At 40.7% G+C, this 22,105-nt stretch overlaps 1 protein-coding gene across 2 annotated transcripts in view; it reads left to right on the top strand.

Moving 5' to 3' along the window:
- Positions 1–5,589: 5,589 nt before the first annotated feature.
- Positions 5,590–22,105, top strand: part of fam135b (family with sequence similarity 135 member B) — a 64,431-nt gene continuing 47,915 nt past the window's right edge. For both annotated transcript variants that reach the window (XM_078267420.1, XM_078267419.1), the window contains exons 1-3: positions 5,590–5,773; positions 15,689–15,785; positions 21,674–21,753. In XM_078267420.1, the coding sequence (XP_078123546.1) occupies positions 15,709–15,785; positions 21,674–21,753 (157 nt within the window). In that variant the 5' untranslated portion in view covers positions 5,590–5,773; positions 15,689–15,708. The remainder of the gene's footprint in view (positions 5,774–15,688; positions 15,786–21,673; positions 21,754–22,105) is intronic.

The following is a 22,105-nucleotide window of genomic DNA, read 5'->3' as shown; positions in this document are numbered from 1 at the left end:
GTTTCACTCGCTTCCTTGACGGGAGACAGGTCAGATTCAGAAACGAGGAACAGCGGTGAGATGCAGAAGCAGAAGGAGCGGCAGACACAAAATTCCCCCCTGAAGTCAGTCCTACCTGCGCATGTTGAGGACTGGCGGAGAGAAGAGGCTCAGGGGATGCTCAAGCATTTTCTGAGGACACATAAAAATGTGTTCAATGGGTTCCCATTGGCCAGAAGTTCTTCAGGAGGTGGTGGCTACATTTTTATTACCAACACTTAAAAAGATGCAGAAGCCCACGGGCCTCTATGTGTTAACCCTCCCCACCTCTGCTTCTTTTCTTTACAGTGCCTCCTAATGACACGTATGCCTGTATGCAATTCTCTTAATAATTATCGTCATGATAGGGGGAAGAAGCAGCGAACGAGTGATGAAATGTGGATTTCATAATGACGTGTACTCATCAGTGTAGGTGAAGAATGCAATGTTAGCCTGTGTTGACATGGAGAAAGCCTTGTTATTACCAGAAGGGCCTTAGGCAGACATGATGTCTGTATCCTGCGTGTTGTGTAATTGATTCTGTGGCGTTTTAATCTTTGATTGTTGCTGCGCTTTGGAAGATCTGAGAGCCTAAAACGAGCTGCGCGGGGCGTATTTCTTGCAGGAAATCACTTGCACTTCATTTGGCGTGTACATGTAGGCACTTTGACATTTCTTACAGGTACGACTGTCTCATCCTAAAAAAAGATTTGTCGGCTCCGACGGTCCACAGCCATTTTGATGTGACAGGAAGCACTTTTGCTTGTGGGTATAGAAGTGTCTGAAGCAAATATTATTTGCGTTTTAAAAGCATGAATGTACTACAGACTTTTGTAACACCTGCTTTAAAGTAAATGGATCTGGAAAAAGTGATTACCACCGCTGTCCAGGAGCATAATGACCACTTTGTATTGAACATATTTTTATAAGGGTGCATGCCAAAGTGTATTTTCTATTAAGTATTTGTATTCCTAAGTCTGTTTTCCTGTGTGTATATCTTGAACACATTGTTTTTTTGATCCTGGCAGTTGCTGGCCCTGATATATGATATATTATCTGGCATCAATAACCTCACAGTCAACTGATACTCTGCAATTTACTACAACCAATAATATAAAGGCCAAGTATAAAATATTTGTTACTGTATCAAATTGCATGAATTGATTGTTTTTTGTAGCTACACCACAAAGCTCATCTGAGAGAGCTGTGTGTAGGGAAACCTAATGCAGTGACTGGGCCTCCTCAGAGATTTGGCAGAGAGATCATGTGTCCAGCCTGGATAATTGAGAGCTCATGCTCTCAATGAGAGAGCAGGCACAGACAGTGCGGGCAGAGAGAATGAGGAAACAAGTTGGGATTATTCATCCACATGGCAGGCCCCATGACTAGCACACTTGTGACCTGGCATCACATATGCCTAGGCCCTCCAGTCAGAATACAGCCTGATGAAGTTGTGGAAACATAAATACAGGAGTGTTATGTACACAGAGCCGGTAGGTTTTGGATGAAGTAAAGTCTTGCAGAGACCGATGTGGTATGGGTGCAGATTAATGTTATGGACCGGCGAGAATCATTTATTTCTAAAATGATTAACTGTTGTGTCTTTAGCTCTTGCTGCTCCCATTATGAGCTGTAGCTTTTAAAGATCAGCTCAGGTGACCTGAACAAACAGCTGGCTGACAGCCTTGTTAGGTAGCCAGCAAGACTTTAAAACATTGGCGATTTTAGACCCTTTTTAGAAAATGTCACTAAATTTTACTGAATTTCAACTCAGCCCCCCTAAAAATTAAAATAATAAAATTTAATATTTTTTTTTTCATTTATTTACAAAAAAAAAATAATTTTAGTGCTTCAAGTTAGAGTTTGCGAACTTGTCTGTTAGTGACAGAGGACAGACAATTACAGGTTCAAAGGGCTTGAAACAGGTTTAATATCCTGTGTGTCTGTCGCCAATACTATGCACCTGTAACCCAGTCAAGGAAAGGGTTAACAGAAACGTAGTTTTGACCAATCGGAGCTGGTTGTGTTAGATTCCCACCACTAAAATTGCTGAATGTTAGAACATTGTGTGAAATTGGAAAGTTATTACTTTAATAAATGTATCCGTGTCACATTCTCATTAGGGGGCTGAGCCCCCCTAAAGGTCTGATCCTAGATTCGCCCCTGCTTTAAAAAGGTCCAGTGTGTAACGTGTTTAGTTGTTCATTATCAAAATCTGTGTTGCCCGTTCACAAACTTGTCCTTTTTCATGAATATTTACCACCACCATCAATAACAAAATTCCCAAAAATTCCTATTGGCTTGAAATTTTACATTTGCATTCGCATGAACTGGGGTAGACGCTCCATATTCATGCGCCATCTTGAAATACGTTAGCCGGTAAGGGACATACAGGACATACTGCTCCGCCTTTTGTGTTTTCGCTGTCACATGATAAACTCACAGGTGCTGCTAATGCTGCTAATGGGTATCGTAGCTTCCCGGCCCCGGCAAGTTTGAAGAAGGAAACATGGAGGACCACACGTATTCAAAATCCAAATTTCAGGAACAGGAGTCTTCTTCTTCGCCCAGAAAAAGAAAAAGGATATTGAAAAGAGCAAGAGACCGGCTTTTTGAAGCGTGAAGGCTACCGTAGCTGTAATACATTCTTTGAACTGCGTGGCGCGAGAGAGTTGATTGCGATATATGATCTCAACGCTAGATGGGAGAAATTCTCACACATAGGACCTTTAAGGTAATATGAGAAACCAGAAGGAAACTGCTAGCTCGGGACTGTTTGAAGTGAAAAAAATACACTAGACACTGCCATAGTTACCACTTGCTACTATTGCTAGCTTTTAGATTAGCAGGCAGAGTAAATGTAACACGAAGACAGTGACGGTTTGTTTATCTTCACACAAAATGAACAGTTTACTGTATTCAATTCTGATAGGTTCCACTTTAGCGGTTTAGCTATTTACTGTTGAGACCTCCGATTTTGCTGCTAGATCATCGTTTCAACGGCAGTTTTAGTTTAAGTCTGAGTATTTGACAAACGTGTAATAATGAGATATAGACAGGTGACAAATTAAAGGAAAACTCAATTTAAAGTGCCTTTAGTAAAGTGTTGTTTTAAATTCAGTGCAAATTTGAAGGATATTCGAACATTTGCAAAAGAAAATGCAAATCAATGCACGTTTCAATCCACTTCAAACCAACCAAAACCAACATTTCCACCTCAGCCAAGAGTAAAACCATATATTTGAACTTTTATTAATATATGGCTGTTCACTCACTTATTCTTTTCTGATATTTGTCACCTGTCTACATACTGTTTTACTTGGTCATAGTTGACAATATGAACTAAGTTTAGGGTAAGGTGGGTGTGTCTGTGACTATCCACTCTAGAGCAGTGGTTCTCAACCTGGGGGGTCGGGACCCTCAAGGGGGTTGCGAGATCATTTTTTGGGGCCGCCAGATTGTTGGGGAGAAAAAAATGTAAATAACATATTCTAGACTGGGAATGATTTTTACATGACTACGTGAAGTTTGGTACATCTCATGTGTTACGGTATATTCAGAGCTTCATTTGTAAATCAGGAGGTCCTGGAACACAGAAAGGGGTCTGAAGGCGGGTCAGGGGGAGAGACCAACCTCATTATTCTGGGGGGGGGTCGCGACTCAAAAAGGTTGAGAACCACTGCTCTACATTTCTGCCAAATCAAATTAAAAGCAAAAATGATTAAATAAGCACAGCGATCACCTCTACGGTCTTACTTTCGTAGACCAGATTTAATCATCTAAGTTTGATATTGGACCGTGTAAAAGTGAGTGTCCTTGCTGTGTTTTCAGACTATGTGGTCATCCGGGCTTTGGCAACGGTTGGAAAAAAATCGATAGCGCTTCTCTCTTAATCAAGAGTGCTTGGAGCTTATGGCAGAACGCCATGAGAGAAAAGCAGCAATTGACTTTGAGGTTTTAAGGAGGAAGGTGAAGCAGGGAACAGAGGAGGGTCATCCCGCACGGGTTCATGTGGTGCATCAGACACTAACCACCCAAAGAGACGGATAGAGAAAACCAATTTCTTATTGTTGACAACTGTAAAACACATTACCAACGGCAACAGCTTATGGGCCATGGACATTTTTTGATTTATTTGTAGTTACATAATCCTCCCCTCCCCCTTATCTGACTTTGTGATTAGTCAGTGACGGGTTGTTTAACCAGGACAGATGGCCTTTTCAATTGCACTGTCTGCCAGGAACAAACGAGACATTGCAGGATACTGTAATGGTTTTCCATTGTTACTTTGCTCATATGCTGTTTCTCCAAGAATAAAATCGGTTAGATCACGTCGTCTGAAGGGACGTGCACACACATCTGCATAGAATAGCCAATACGAATGCTTACTCCCTGAAATGACCTGTGATTGGCCAAAGTTTCCTGTCACAGGCTGGATTTTCTAAAGCCTGAAGACAGATTAAATGTCGCCACTATTGCATCACATGCTTGCTTTTTGGGGGCAAATTACTGGGTCTTTGTAAATTATAGAGCGTCTGTAAAGTGTCCTGAGATAACTCCTGTTATGATTTGACCCTATAAATAAAAACTGAATTGAAACTGAATTGATAATTGCAGATTTTTTGCCCAATGATGCTCACTTTGGGATTATTTTTTTTTATAATTTTGTAGATAGTTAGTCCTACATTTAGTGTAACTTGCGGCATCAATTCTTTTAGATGGGGTTCCCATTGACAAAAACATTCACAGTTCCATAACAGCTTTATATCAACTGCAGATACAATGTGAAGCTGGGAACTCAACAATGGACAGCAAAATGAGCGTGTTACATGTTGGTCACCTATCAACCAGACAGATTGGATGTGTGGGGGGGGAAGCAATTCATAAAATAGCAGTTAGGCTATTTAGTGCCATATGATTTGATTAATTTCTTCTCTGAACAGTGTTAACACTAACCGGAGTCAGAAAAGTTAGTTTGCTCCTATTGTGTCCATGCATTTATTGCATTAATATTTTGTTAGCATCTAGGCTAACACTCACCCTTTGTGTGTTAAATGGTCATTTCTGACAGCACGGTTCACGTCAGCTTTTAGGGGGCAGGCTGTGACGTGTGACACACTACAGCGCAGCAGCAGCAGCAGGACACACACACACACACACACACACACACACACACACACACACACACACACACACACACACAGACTGGGTGCCGACTATTAATATTTCCCTTATGAACCTATACCCACAGTCTGTTTTGTGTGCAAAACGCCGGGCGGACCGGGAAAGCCAGATTCCGCACTTCCCCAAATTAAAATCGCCGTCAGGAGAGTGAGAGACTAGGGGAGGAGAGAATTGAAAGAGAGAGAGAGAGAGAGAGAGAGAGAGAGAGAGAGAGAGAGAGAGAGAGAGAGAGAGAGAGAGAGAGAGAGAGAGAGAGAGAGAGAGAGAGAGAGCGAGAGAGAGAGAGAGAGAGAGAGAGAGAGAGAGAGAGAGAGAGAGAGACAGAGAGAGAGAGAGAGAGAGAGAGAGAGAGAGAGAGCGAGGGAGCAAGAGGAGGGAGGGGGGGACGGGGGGGACGGGGGACTGCAGAACATACAGGCTCTGGATGAATAACCATGGCAACAGCAGCAGCAGCAGGAGTAGTGGCGGTATAAACATTGCAATCCGCGCATCCGTCCGCAAACAGCGGATTACTCAGTAAAAGACTGGAGCCGAACCCCTCTGCGGATAACTACGCTTCATCACTGCGAAGGTGAGGCGGTTTTATTCTACATGTGATACCCTTCTGCTTTAGTTGGGCTGCCTGTTGTCTGCATGCGTGTGTGTGTGTGTGTGTGTTGAACACGAGAGGAGCTCGTTGTTTTACATTAGCCTACAGTAGAGAAAGCTGCTACTGTAGCCGCTGGTTGGTTACAGCGCTGTCAGGCTGAATGAGGATGGGTTTTTATAGGAAACTAGGAGCCTAATGGGGGATTAATACATACTATCATACTTCTTTATTGCAGCATTTCGGGGTCTTTGTCGGATTATTGTAGCCTAGGCTACTGTATGTGTGGTTACTGGGCATGTGTCCTTGTGTAAACAGACATAACAACACTCCACACTGAGAAGTTAACAGAGCAGAAAGGACCAGTTTAATGAAATAGGCTAAGCCTATCAAAATAAAGGTATTAATAATAATAATAATAATAAAAAAAAAAGATCTGAATGGATGCAGTATTTGAATTAAGAGTGACAAACTATACTGGCAACTGTGCGCCTGTGCAGTTCTGCATCTTCATGGCAAGCAGGGATGTTTGTCAAAGCTGCTGACACGGTAGCCTACAGTGGTACTGTTCATTATCAGTCTTTCACAGATGCTGTAGTCTGAAACAGTCCCACACGCTGTCTGAAATGAACAAAGCAATATGCGAAACAATGCAGGGTCGTCACAGCGGGCTTCAAAAAGGAGAAGAGCAGCAGCAGAACGACGATGCAGGGTTAAATGAATCACGGATAATAAGTAGGGCTGTGTATTGGCAAGAATCTGGCGATACGATACATATCACGATACATGGGTCACGATTCAGTATATTGCAATATATTTCGATACTGTGCGTAAGGCGATATATTGGGATTTTTTTTAAGTATAAGTATAATATTTAAAAAAAGACATGATGTGCATAAAAGTCAAAGAAGTTTACTTTAGGTAAACAATTCAGTACACAGAAAATCAAACTGCCAGTTTGGGATTGTGGTTCACAGGTTCTTAGTGAGCTAATGTTTATATGCTAAAGTAGGCCAAAGTTTAGCCATAGCTACGTTGTTAGCTTCTAGCAAAAAGTCAGGCACTGTTAGGCGAGGACACTAGTGGTGCATCTCAGCATAGCCATCTAGCGATAGGGGGTTTAAACACAACATGAACGTGAACTACTGTCTTACATGAATATTTTTGCATGTCAACTAAAAAAAAAATCAATATTGTGTTTTTGAAAGTCGATACAATACTGGAAAATAAAACACTGCGATACTCAAGTGTATCGATTTTTTTCTGACACCCCTATTAATAAGGCTGTTCACACCTTAATGTAGCACGACTTCAGGCCCTCGTGTGACTGATGTAAACATTCGGAGCAGAAAACCACAAGAGTGCTAGAGTGTGTTATTGCAAAGCTGAACTAGTGGTAATGTCCTTCATACTTTTTGACCAAGTCTTTAAAGAGCACATAGCTCACACACACACACACACACACACACACACACACCCGCACTTGGTTCGCACGCAGACCAATGAACAGTGAATCAGAGTTGTGGATACATGGTGAGTCTGTTTATGGACCTTGAGTGCAGATTGCACGCTCCAGCAGCTCTCCAAACACTACAAAAGACTTCTGACGTAATGGATGTAGGATTTGTTTTTTGCATAAAAGCTCTTTGATCATATGAGAATCTCATGTGGAGATAGCACACATGCCGGTCACATCCTCTCAAAGTCCTACTCTGACTCATTTAACTTGATAACTCCACTTGGTCCCCCTGCCTTTGCAGGGATTTGGCTTTGTAATTTTGACAACAAAGAAAATAATACAGAATCACGGAGGGTTTTAGCTCTGTCCCCACATATCCAGTGTGCAGATTCCTTTCCCATAAAATAAGACATCGCGAAAAATAAATATTGCCGCTTTGATTTGACTTATGTTAATATCCTTGAAATACTTCATAACCTGGACAGAAATTCCCAGCATTGCATTTTTTCCTTTCATTTCTTTAGCTCCAAGGAGGTGCTGTAAGCCATTGGCCCTCTGGCACGTATCCCTTAATTTTGGTGATAGTCCTGTTTCTGTTATTGTGTTCTGCAGAGGAAGAGTTAGCTGTAAATGAATGGAATAATGCCTGATATTCATTTCCGGCCCTTGGAGCTGGGCACACATACAGCAGCTCCCAGTCGTGGCACACAATGACTCTCAGTGTTACAATGACACCTACGCCTACGTAGCCTGCAAAAATCTGCTCATTCCACATTCAGTCACTGTGAACATGTTGCCTCTTCGTCCTCCCCAAATTGAGATTGGAAGTGTCAGTCTGCATTGCCAACTGTGCTGACACCACCAGGAGCGGCTGAAAAGGGAGGAGGGCAGCTTAAAGGGTAACTCAGATATTTTTCAACCTGTACCCTATTTCTCCATGTTTTTGTGTCTAAGTGACTGATAGGAACAACAGTTTTTGAAATTGGTCCAGTATTAAGCAAGACCGCTGTAGTCGGCAGCTGCGAAACAAGCTGCAAGGTGTAAAGTTAATGGCCAATTGCGCACCTTCAATTTATGTCCACTAAAAGTGCTTGTGCTTGTTGTTGACCACTGACATGGTCATATTGTTATTCTAAGTGCCTGACAACATTATGTAAAGTATCCCTACAGAGGTCGACCTTTTTGTTAAAGAGTAAGATCCTTTTTGTTTAACATGAAACAGCCCCCAAATCGCTATCGCGAAACCCACCAGACTCCTTTTAAAAAAACTGTAATTTTACATCGTAAAACACACTTTATTCAAAGTCGACAGAAACAAAACAAATGTATCAAAAGTCATCTTCGTTCATCTTTCCACTGTTCCAACAAGTTCCACCACTGTGGTTAGGTTGAAATAAACCCTTAATTCACACATTTACATGTGAAATAAAGCTGGCTCTATACATGCTAAAAGTACTGTTCGTTAAAATGGAGTCTGGTGGGTCTGGTGACAGTGATTTCAGGGCTGTTTCTGGTTAAACAATAATGATCTTACTCTTTAACAAAAGGGTATATCTCTGTAGGGATCCTTTCAATAATGTTGTCAGACACTTAAAATAATTATCTGAGCATGTCAGTGGCGAAAACAGCACTTTTAGTAGACGGAAATTGACAGTGTCACTAAGACACAAAAACCTGGGAAAATAAGGTCCAGGTTGAAATATAGCAAAGTTACCCTTTAAGGGCAGCCTGGAGTCTTAGTTTTTTTCGTGTGTGGATGAATTACTGGCATACTCTAGCCCTCAAAAAAAAAAGCCAGTGTGTGTGTGGCCTGCATTAAATAATATACAGACACCAGATGGCTGTTTTGTAATGATTAACATTTAATGATTTGCTACAAGTAGAAAATCAGAAAGATAGTTTATGAAAATGCACAAGCAGAGAATTCTTAGGACATTAGCTAGGCTACAGGTTGTGCAGATCTGTGTGGGACAGCAGCATTGTCCAGCAATCTGAGCACACAATGCATTTTAAGTGGGATTTGTCAACAATAGAAGAAGGTTAGCAGGGCTCAGGAAATTCCTGATTAGGTAAAAATGACGTTTATTGAACAGCCACATGAGTAGTATGTTTGCTATGTAACTAAATTGCTCGGCAGTCTTTCATGCCAACTGCAGTCTGAGAACGGCACACAGCTCAGAAACAAGCTAGTTACAGCTTTGTCCCCCGTACTATTGTTAACTGTGGTTTAATACTACAAGTTCCAGAATTCTGGGGGCAGCAAAGGCTTGTTGAGCAGCTAGTTTACTTTAAGCACATAGAAAAGCAACTCATTTATCTGTTTACAGTGCAGCCAAACAAATGCACGTTGTAGGTAAGTGAAGGTAAGCAATTTGAATCCAGGGAGGGAATGGCGGACTCCTCCACTAATAATGAAAATACTTTATAGTAGTGGTGGGGGGGGGGAAATCGATGCAGCATAGTATTGCGATATTTTCCGTGGCAACACTGTATCGACACACGGACGCCAAGTATCGATCTTTTATTATTATTTGTGAGATGAACAAACCAGAGACATTTCTATTAAAGACAAAATAGACGTTGACAAAGTTTGGCTTTGGGGACATAAAAGGTAATAAAAAAAGTTTAAAAAAAAAGGTAATTAATTGCAGTATATCGAAGAACATAGCAATATGTGTAAAATCGCAAAAATATCATATCTTGACGTAAGTATCGTGATAATATCGTATCGTGGGGCCTCTGGTGAGTCCAACCTCTACTTTATAGAAAGGTATTACAAAATGTACACATTGAAAGGCTACTCTTAAAAAAAAACATCAGTAATAAATAGTATCAAAAACAGGTTTTGATTTAATGAAAATGATCATGAAATAACAGACACGTAATGTAAAGTGTTATCACTCTATACTTTACAGCAACACAAAGGCATACATTCTGTTTAAAAGCCCTGTAAAATCCAGGTGGGGAAATACTGGATCCTGGTTGAAATAGTCTAAAAATAGGCCTGCTGGTATCAGCCTAAAACAGGTTTCTATCTGTAAGATGCTGCTTGGATAAGGCTGCCAATATTCTATGCCCTTCTTTTTCTGTCAACAAATCAAATGAAAAGACCAAAACCAACAAAGAATGTATAATTCAACAAGTATTGTCAGAGTAGCCCTAAGCCTTTATAAAAAACCAAGACATTTGGGATTTGGTAAAAAAAAAAAAAAAAAAATGTACAAACTGTACATCTTTAGAAGGCAAGGATTAGCTAAGGGCTGAGTGCCACAGGGAGGCCTTACACAGAGAGGAACAAACACATTGTTAGTAGTATAAGTCTTTTCATTGGATTTGAATATGAAAATCGGCGTAACCCCACATTGCCCATTAAAGACATTAGCGTATGCTGCAGTTGATAAGGCTGTTCTCATAAACCATTCTTACATATAGCTACGAAAAGAAACAAACTGTAATTCATATGTATTCCATGTATTTCTTGCTGTATGCAGCACAGTGACTGCTGCTGTACTAGACCGCTCCGGTCTGTGTAGGGAGGAGATTGGGTCGGATAGGTGGGTCATAAAACACAGGGCTTTCAAGTAGGCCTGGGCGATATGGAGAAAATCAAATATCACGATATTTTTTGACCAAATGCCTCGATATCGATACTGCAACGATATTGTAGTGTTGACTATTGGTGCTTTCACAAAATATTTACACAATGAGATTTTTGACACATTCCTGGAGCAGTGAGCAGCTCCTGTTTTGAACCTCTGAGACAGCAGATAACAGATAACTAGGATGTTGGCTTACAACTCAGTGAATTACGGAAGCAGTGAAGCATCTTGGGCTAGCGTAATCAACGCTAAAGAAATAACAAGCTGTACAAACTCCAGTGTCTCGCAGTCTCACGCCAACTTGCCAATAATTGGCTCACGGCATTATGATGACCGCTGTCATCTGTGGTCACCCTGACACACACAAAGCTTACGGAGCTGCAAGCGTTTGTGCGTCAATGTGGCATGACATGCCGATTCAGCAAGAAGAGAAGAAGGCAAAAACAGCCATTTCTTGTCTCTTTGGGCCATTTGTAGCAGTGTAGTGTACTACATTAGAGAAGGTTACGGTGTGTCTCAGCACTGCTTCAATGCTTGCTTTCTTTCTTTACATGGACACCTTTTTGTTGTCCTCTACACTGCTGGCTTTGTAAGGCAGATGTTCAGGTTTTACTGAAGATTTACTGGCCCTTCTTTCTCTACACTTGGCAAGATACGTATAGTATCTTATTAGCATAAGCGAGGGGGAGGAGGATGTTTTACTGCCAACTGAGACACCTTGGATGCACCCTATTTACACAAATTACATTCTGATGTTGGTAAGGAAGGGACACTGGCATACATTTCTCAACCAACTATTGGAGTTCATGTTAGCTTAATTAGCTAGCTAGCCAGGGTAGGAAGATTGGTGGTACTCAATGAATATCTGTATGCTGGAGTTAACTATAATTAGCAGTAGCTTTTGCATTTTAGTCACAGCAAATTAACGTCTCGCAATACCCCAGTGTCTGACCTCTGGTGAAATAAAACCAGCCTGTCTAGATCAATCTTCACTCCTTAAAGAAAGTGGACTGAAACTGCGTCATGTTTTTCAGGCAGCTAATGTCTGGTGCACACAAGAGGATTTTCAAACTGATTTAAAAAAATGTGGGTGACCACGGATATAACGACAGGTTCAACAGATTGCTAATCTTTTAATCATAATAGTGCACACACAAGACAATTCAGTCAAGACTCAGGATCACACACACACTTATCCTAAATTATTGGACTTGGGATCTCACAGAAACTGGCAGGATCATATGTGAAAAACATGGAGGTGGACTGTCGTTGTCAGATGGTTGCATTTGTGTGTGCTATGTCTCACAAGCTTGTCCTCCTCTTCTTCTGTCCACCTGTCTCGGGAGACAAAAGAAAATATAATTTGTGTGTCCAATCGAGGGAAAATCAATCAATACTTTTTAAAATCCATATTTGCTTATATCAAGGCTGAAGACCTATCTTTTTGATGTTGCCTTTCTTTAAATAAGCATTGTTGACACTGTATAACAATCTATATAAACATATAAAGAGAAATTCCTATAACAAATAATAGAAATGAATTTATGATTATTCCGGTGACATTCTTTTGCAGTAACGGACATATCTCTGATTATTTCTCTGATGCAGGCATGATAATACATATATCGTTTATTTAGCTAAGCATGTAAACGATCGGGAACAACGAAAACACAATGTTTAACGTTAGTGAATATTTTAGACAATGAAAACGGCGAGTTCATGAGTTCGCCACTTGTACGAGACACGAGAGAGGAGCTCATGAACGCGCATGTTGCTACTGGTTGCTACGACAACACAAACAAATTGTTGCTAGTGCGCATGCCCATCGTGAGCCAACCAGCGTTATGGGCCAACAATGCGGAAGAGCCGAGCTCCATGTTTGCTTTATGCGCTTTTGAGCACTCTCATTGGAATGTACGGGGCTTCCCGCCGAACGCTGTATCCAGTTCTCTTAATACATCCATGGTTAGCACACTCACTGGGGCGATCCGGAGAGCCATGCTCATTGGCTGTAAAGTTAACCGTCCCGAACGGTGTGTAATAAGCGGGATAATGTAGCGAGCTGGTCATTATTGCAAATTCAACCCCTACACACTGATTCCATGTCGGGGTTCGCAATGATGACCGGCTTGCTCTACATTATCATCCTTTATAAATGAACTTCTTTCCTTTAGTGGTTCTATATGTTGGCAGCCATGTTTCTGTTCTACACAAGTAAGCAACATTCAGTTGGTGATGCTTACCCGATCAGCTGGCTCTCATTGACTATTGCAGGTTTTTGCTCAATAATCCATCGCTGTTCCTTTCACACTGTAGGATTTCCAGTCAGAAATCGGGGGAGACTCCGATCCAGTCGGTAACAGAATAATCTGTTTAGACCAACCTCAAATCATGAACAACCCCGCCATTGTCTGGAGGGGTGAATCGGACCCAAAATCTAGTATATATAGGGCCAGCATTAGCTAAGGACTGGTCGTAATGCACAAGTGAAGATGCACTTGTGTGTGTACCTTCCTGTCTAGTTATGACTGTCCATGTTCTTCTTTACAACGCTTACAGGAACACTACCCACATGCAGCACACATGCAAGGATTATGTTCCAAAGCATTCAATGAGGGGTTATTTGAGACACTTTATTGTAAACAGAGTCCGTTTTTTATCTCCTTTTGTTTGGTTGCAGCTCAGTATTTACGGTTTCAGCTTCCACTGCACTGTCTGTGAATGCTGCAGAATATATAAGTCCACATCTACGTTTACTGGTTAGAGGATTTAAAGTCTAATTAAATGGTTGGTGTTTGGACGTGCTGCTAATGGAAAACATTCATGGGTGTGGAATGAGCTTCAGCTAGCCTGGGATACGTTGATCACAGGTTCTTTAAGGTACATCCATTTTCAATGGTCTGATGCATTGAGGCACATTGAGAATTGAGCTCAGGTAATGCCCATGTTTAGGCCTGTATTTATGTCTTTGTCCCTACAGATAATAGTAAATTTTACACAAAATATCCATAGGCTACAGCAACATATCGTTGTCCTTCGTGCGATACGAGAATCGATACGCTGGCGCCAAATATTAATATTTTAATTCAAAACATAACGCGCTCTTTTCCCTGCTCCGAGCTTCGCTACTTCATGGCTCCTCGACACACGAATGAGAGAAACTTGAACGTAAGTGAACTATAGTCAAAGAGGTTTTCAACGAGATGGCGGACAGCAGTCTGAGGAAAATAGCAGATGCCCCAGCCACGTTTAAGTCCAAAGTCTGGGCCCATAGTTCTAGCTCTCTAGTTCTGTAACTTTAATTTACGGACTGAAAAACTGGTGCTGCAAAATTGTGCCGTTTTCTAACAGTTTGGACTTAGTGGAAGTGGCAGTGAATAAAGAGAGAAAACCTGCACTTAACCTTTTCACATGCATTTTGTATTCATAGTTAGACGGATATCGAGATGCATCATTATAGGATTGTATATTGAATATTGAATATATCGCTGAACTGCTGTATCATGATATTATCGGTATCGTGAGCCATGTATCATGTATGGTATCTTAATCGTGACGTACCCTGTGACTCCCACCCCTAGTCATTTTAGTCATTGCTAACTACAATAAAACACTGAACTGAACCCCTAATCCTAAAGGCTAATAGGTACTGGATGGGAACATTTTTCCACTGTTTAGTTAGTTGTTATGTGTTTAGACATCTCCTTTAACAAGATAATGGGCATCAGTGCTGTGTGATCATAAAAGAGGTTTTCGGGTAAACTTAACTAAATGCGCACAGCAAGAAAAAATACCAGCAACAGGCAGACAAAATTGTGGTTGACACATCAATTCTTTTTCATGTGTAAATGGGAATCTACAATGCAAACTTTGTGTGCCACATCAAACATACATTTGATGTCCCAAATTTCAATTTGTGTGTGAAACAGGATAAGGAGACCTTCGTTTCCTCAGACTTTCATATTCGTCTAGGTACAAGAGTCTCTGAAAAAGCATTTAAAAAATCATCCATCCATCCATCCATCTTCATCCGCTTATCCGGGGTCGGGTCGCGGGGGTAGCAGCTCCAGCAGGGGACCCCAAACTTCCCTTTCCCGGGCCACATTAACCAGCTCCGACTGGGGGATCCCGAGGCGTTCCCAGGCCAGGTTGGAGATATAATCCCTCCACCTAGTCCTGGGTCTCCCCCGAGGCTTCCTCCCAGCTGGACGTGCCTGGAACACCTCCCTAGGGAGGCGCCCAGGGGGCATCCTTACCAGATGCCCGAACCACCTCAACTGGCTCCTTTCGACGCAAAAATCATGGCACACTAAATCTTTAACACGCCCAAAACACGGAGAAAGCTCTGGGATACATGAGGCCTTTAAATTAAAACATTAAAAACATAATTACACCATTTAAGCACCAGTTTTGCAGCTATTTGATATTTAATTAAAGGGTGATATATTAAAGCAGCAGAGCTATACAGTCCCTAGATCTAATCCTACTTATTATACAGGTAATAATGATACTGTACCGAAGGGCTGGCATTGACAGTAATAGAAGCTGAAATAGAATCAGCTCACAATCTCCTTTATTAAGAGAGATACAACAAAGAGAGCAGCTGCACATGCTTTTACTCGGACATAATTATCATCGGTTGGTGCTCTTTTCTCCAACATTTCTGTCTGTCTTATAGAGTCGGCTCTCCACACTGGACTGTTTGAGTCATATCACCTCGGCAAACTGAAAATAACAGTGTGAGCTAGTTTTAGAAATGTCATCATTTGTCTCATCTTTCATTGTGGATTCGGCTTATATGTCTAATACGTCATATTTGCTGTGCTTCCTCTCTTTTGACAGGTGATGAGTGGGATTAAATCATGTCTGAAGTACAGGGAACACTGGAGTTTTCTGTAGAGTTACACAAGTTTCACAATGTGGATCTCTTTCAAAGGGGGTAAGCAATTTATCTCTGCACAAATCACATTTCCAGAGTCATGATATTTGTTTAGATTACCTGGCTGGCTTCACAACTGGCAACTCCGCAAACTCCCAGTGCATATTCATGTTGCTGACAAAGGATCCACGCATTTTATTGATTGTCAAAAGAAGCAGTTTCTTTATTCTTTTTTTGTTTTGTTTTAGTACCTGAACTGAATATTTATATATTAACCTGAATTCAACACTTAAATGTGTTGGATACATAGTCTCCACAGTACTGCGGTGTTAAGGTCTGGCTCTTCAATACATACGTACATTCCAGGTTAGGAGAAAAAAAATGCTCTGGGTTGTTTGCATTTCTTTAAACCAATCACGTGGGCCAATCGTCGTGGGCGCCGCTTAGCTCCGGACTCAGCGACGCTGGTTCTGTAAAATGGTCTCAGGAAGGAACTTGTTTAGTTGAAACATTTGCACCCTGCAAAAAAAATAATAAATCAAAATACATCTATTCTTTGTACATCTTAACAAGTATTCCCCGGAAAGAACCAAGCAAGCCTGCCTTGTTGCACGATCCAAATGTTCTTCAAAACAGGCCATTTTCAGCATGTAGCTTCTAGCTCAAAGTTTGTTGTCGTTTCCCGTAACGAACAGAGTTTTGCAAGTCGAGGGACATCGCCGCCACATCTTCCGCCGATTATCCAGTAAATGAACGTCTTTCATCCAGACTATAGGATGCATAGAAGTAGTTCAATACAATTCTTTTAGTTTAGCACAATTCTTTGAAAATCATACTGAGTTTACTTATATAACCAGTCACACCAAGTGACTTTCGCTGACTTTTTTCACTGAATATTTTCTTTAATTTGGCAATTCATTTAGCTACGTTTTAAAAAAAAAAACACCTGTGTACTTGTGGCCTAGGACATAGATTACACTGTAAAACTGACGTACTACATTGGAAAGAAAAGACCGTGTTGAACAACCTTCATCTGAGCTGTATGTTGTCAGGCATGTTTCATAAAGTACCCATAATCCCCTGAAAATGTATGTCAGGACATCATGGGGTCTAATGAATTTAGAATGGGTTGAATGTGCCTGTCATCAACATTAAGACAACAGGATACCCTAAAACAGAGATCGTCAACAGGGGGTCCTGGACCCCTATGGGGTCCTCCGAGTCAATGCAAGGGGGCAACCAAATTATTTTTTTTTTCAAAACTTAAAAAAGTCTTAACATGAATCCAACATATTATTAGCAAATATAAAACCTCACTGCTTACTGGCCTATAGGTAAGGTAGTCACTAAGGCCATCCACATACAATCCTAAGGATTCGCTGATTTATAAAATCATGCCAACAATTATTAGGCTATTTTAATAGCTTAGAATTATATGCAAAAAAAGTATGTATAAAGGCTTTTGGCCGCCCTTCACGTCATTGTGGGCCCAGTTAATTTGATACAATGTATGTAGTAGGGGGTCTCTGCTCCATCTCTCTTTCAGTTAAGGGGTCCTTAAAAACGTTTAAGACCCCTGTCCTAAAAAGCAAAACGCAGTATATTCATTTGGATTTTTGGCATCTACCTTGCCATATAAAAATATTATACCATAAAAAATTTATGATTTTTGTGATAGTATTCAATTTTCAGTAACTACAAAACTGAGAGCTTCATCAAGTGAAAGCTAGCTGCTGAGAGGGCTAGCCTTAGCTAAAGCTAAATATACCCACGGATTTTTCTATAGCTGTTAACTGTCATTTTAAAATATCAATTTTTATAGAGTCTTGGGAAGAGAGAGGTTTAGAGAGATCTTGGTAATTCCACATAAGTAAATGAGGCAGCAAAAAACACACCAGCTAAAGCGAAACTGCTAAAAGGTAACTAGCTAGCAGATTTTAGAAGCTGCTATCTCTGCTTTTGACTTTGACTCTTTAAGAGGACTTTGTGTGATTTGGCTAAGTTAAGCTCCCTTTAAACCACATATTGGAATGTGTTAATTGTAAATCAATTGTATTGATTTCTATATAAATATCAATTAGTAGATCTAGAAGATGAACCGACTCCTAGAAAAGCAAACCAGACAACCAGAATAACGTAAACCATAATCTTTTAAAACTATCTAAAGGAACACATTTTGTTGGAGAGACTGTGTTTTCTCCACATAACCTGAACGTTACAGTAAAAGGCATCGTGGATTTTTTTTCATAATAGCGGTTCTAATATTTTTGGGGGTTTAAATAATCAGCCCCCAAAATGAAGGCATTACAAGTTTTCCTTCTGCTTCTGTAGGTCAGCGCTAACCTGAGTACAACATTACAATGTACAAACATACACACAAAGTAACAAATTAAAATATGTGATGGGCTGTACCAATAAGAAGAAGAATGAGAGTGTAAATAAAAGAGCTAAAATCTAATTATTTACTTTTCCAGTTGAGTCTTTATAATATTCCATGACAAAAAAAGGGCCATGTTTATACTGCTGCTGCGTCTGCAGGAAGATTAAAACCTCTCATCTGGTCAGCTGAAATGCCAGCTTTATCAAAATGATTTTCCCTCTCCAAATAGGGTGGGCTTAAGCTTTATCAGGGTAATCCCTTCAGCTGAGTGCACTAATAGGTTTGTTTTTACTGGTTGCCACGTTGCTTTCGATAGCAGCAGAGATGTGATGTGGACACTAAGAAGAACTGGATCCCCCAATATAAAGATGATGCACTGCGGAATAAGAACAGTTTAGTTTTTCCAGGACCTGAGCATCAGCACCACACAGCAATGTAATTACTGAAATCAATACAAATCTTTGTGCCAGACTGGGGGGCCATGCACCCGTACACTTTGAAGGGCCCAGTTGTACACGGATTGCATTGAAAATACTGATTAAATCTGCATTTGATTTGAAAGAAGGCGATAAGCATAACCCTTTTAATTTTCACTAATGTTGGCAAAGTTAGAGTCTTGGATTGCTTCAGATACTCGGATTACGAGCCCAGCTGTATTTTCTTGATTTTCGTCTTCGTCATTTATTCTGGTTTAAATGTGCAAAAAAAAAAAAAAAATTTCCTCCAGCATAAAGTATATATACGACGAAGTATTTCAGATGTGTGCCTTTTAAAGAAAATGATAAAGTAGTTTATTGAAAATTAGTCTATATCCACGACGTTCCAATTCCGGCATTGCTCCGTTGCCATTGGAAATTCCATCGGATTTCACTCTTTTCGGCCGGATGTCCGTTACCTTCCTCTTTCTTTGTGTTGGCATTCTTAACTCCTCTGAGATCTCTGAGTGGGTAAATCCAGACAGCTAGCTAGACTATCTGTCCAATCTGAGTTTTCTGTTGAACAACAAAAACAACTTTTGAATTTACACTTTACACTTACAATGTTCCACCACATCAAGTTCCTTCCCGAGGCTATTTTGCAGCGGCACTGGGGCACCGTCCGGCGCTTAGCGCAGCCCAAGACGATTGTGATTGGTTTAAAGAAATGCCAATAAGCCATAGCACATTTTCCTCCCATCCTGGAATGCTGTGTAGCCCGACCCTCCTCCACAGTGCTGTGGAGGAAGGTCTGGCAAAGCGAGACTAATTGAAAATTAAACATTAAGCACACAAATAACAACATACATCACTTGTAGTCATTTTGATTCTCTTTGTAGTCATTTTGCATCGCTTTGTGGTCATTTTATGTCACTTTGTAGTCATTTTTAACTCACTTTGTAGTCATTTTGCATCTCTAAGTGGTCATTTTGTGTCTCTTTGTGGACATTTGGTGTCCCTTTGTAGTTTTTTTGTCTCTTTGTGGTCATTTTGCATCTCTGTAGTTAAGTGGTATTTCAGACTGGACGTGCTGCGATGATAGCTCAGTTCACAACGACAAAACACTCAGATCACTTTGTTCTTGTCAATGGAACTATTTGGCAACTTTTTAAAAGTAAACTTTCCATTCAGAATCTTATTGGCATCCATTTCGGCGTCTCGCGAGCCCAAACAAGTGTGTGCGGCGTGCCTGTTGTTTTGTTTCCGGTCTAGCTAGATCCGGTGTGGTGTTGTAGTTTTCCTAACGTTACTAGTTGTTGCAACAGAATGTGAAAAAAACTACAAAGTTTGCTTATGCCAAAAAGAACGTTAATATCGCTATAACAAAAATGTACGCCGTTAAAATGGGTTTGCGTTAACGCCGTTAATAAGGCGTTTAACTGACAGCACTAATAATGCAGTTTTGCTAAATTAAACATTGAGCACACAAGTCTGTACGTCTCTGCTGTTAGAGGTAGAAGTAGAGAGGTTTCTGACCAGCTCTTGGCCACTGAGTGACCTATTTCATTCCATAAATATCCCTTATTTATTTATCAACCTTCAAAACCTTTTTCCGTGCTCTTCTCTGTCAAGGCTCCATCTTTAGGAGCGCTGTCGCTAACACACTGATGTGATGACTGTGTTCACAGCCACACTTTGGTCTCTCAGATTGCCAATGGGTCCCTGGGGATGTGCTTTTACACAAAGCTGCTTTGACTTAAACTGTCAAAGTGAGCTTTTCAAAGACATGTTTTCCATCACTGCCTATGGTCTGGAATGTCATGTCAATAACCCTTATATAAGTCAGTAAGACTACTCTATTCTGTTTTCCATTGTTAAGGTCTGTGCTGATATTTTTCTTTCTTGTGACTAAAATTACTTTGAAGCTAATAGCCTCATTTTCCTGGGATCAATACATTTTCATCCAACCTGTAATGTTTGACAGAACTGTAGATTTCTAGAACCAGTGCTCATCCGATACCATGCACAGTATACATTACAGCCTTTGAATAGAGGTACATTAGTATGTCTTTTTCATTATTAATAACCAAGTGCTGTAATCCTTTAATTATTTAGCTACATTTGTACAATTCATGGATTTGTATTTTGTTTAACATGGCATTGTTAACCTCTTGTCCATGCCATGAAGAGCACTTATGAAGCTTAAGATCTGCACTTGTCAATGCTGAGCATCCTGTATTCCATTTAGACATGACACTCCAATACATCTGTCCTAGTCAGCAAATACGTTTTGCTAAGGCATATTTCCTCATGTTTTATAACAGGATACACCACTTCACATGTTTAACAAGAAATGCATATCTGAAAAATCTGCCTCAGTGATTACATTAGGATATAGGTTTACATAGTCTCGCATTGCCAGACCTTACTTCACAGTGCTGTGAAGGAGGGTCTGGCTAGTCCACACAGCATTCTGGGATGGGAGAAAAATGTGCCCTGGTTTATTGGCATTTCTATAAACCAATCACAGTCGTCTTGTGCGGCACTAAGCGCCGGACGGAGCAACGGTGCTTCTGCAAAATCGCCTCGGGAAGGAACTTGTTTTGGCGCCACTTGTGTACGTTCAAAAGTTCTTTTAGTCGTGTGAGAGAAAACTCAGATTGGACAGATAGTCTAGCTAGCTGTCTGGATTTACCCTGCAGAGATCTGAGGAGCAGTTAACCATAGTCCTCAGCAATCCACCGGAGTTGGCCAACACAAAAGAAAGCGGAAGGTGAGGGACATCACTAATAAAACCAAACTTATAAAATGAATGCTTGAAAAAACACCAGCGTGACCAGAACTACTTAAAATGACAGAAACCATCTTTGGGAAAAATGTATTTGACGTGTACTTTTAGTTTAGTCCATATCCCATTTGCTTACATGGATTTCGTTTACCTATACTGCATCCAGCCACAAGGGGGTGATTCAGATGTTTTGGCTTCACGTATACAGTCTCTGCATCTACCCCTGATGGTGAACACCAGCATGTACATTTTACTATTCACATTATATATTTTCTTGATACCCCCAGGCCATTTGGAGACATCAGTTTACATTTATTCAGTGCAGTTTTAAGTGTGACTGCTATGTTTGTATCCTCTCCGACAGGTTCTACCAGGTACGAGCAGGGCTAAAGGTCTCGCCTCGAGTGCCCCACAGGTTGATAGCGACAACACAAGACAATACAGGTACTGTAAGGGGAAGTGGAGTTTACACCACACACATGATATTTTTAGGCATCGCATAGACTTTACCAGTCAGACAACATTATCCTCATCCTTGTCTGCAGATAAGCTCCCTATTTGCTATATTAGTTCTCTGTAATCGCACTTTTGCTGAACCCGTGGGCTGATACATTTATTCTGCAAATGCCAATTTTTTTTTTTTTTTAAGCATGCGTTAAGACTGGAGATTTTTAAGGTATTTACAGGCCAGAAGTGATATTCAATCATGGATGGATTATGAGACAATGGGCCCCTGGGCACAGCCATGTTCAAGGCCCCCACCCCTGCAACATCGAGCAAGACAAAGCATCTCTTT

Source organism: Sander vitreus, chromosome 14, assembly GCF_031162955.1.
Source record: "Sander vitreus isolate 19-12246 chromosome 14, sanVit1, whole genome shotgun sequence".
Taxonomy (NCBI): Eukaryota; Metazoa; Chordata; class Actinopteri; order Perciformes; family Percidae; genus Sander; species Sander vitreus.
Note: the sequence above shows the minus strand (reverse complement) of the source record. Positions and strands in the feature narration are given on the sequence as shown.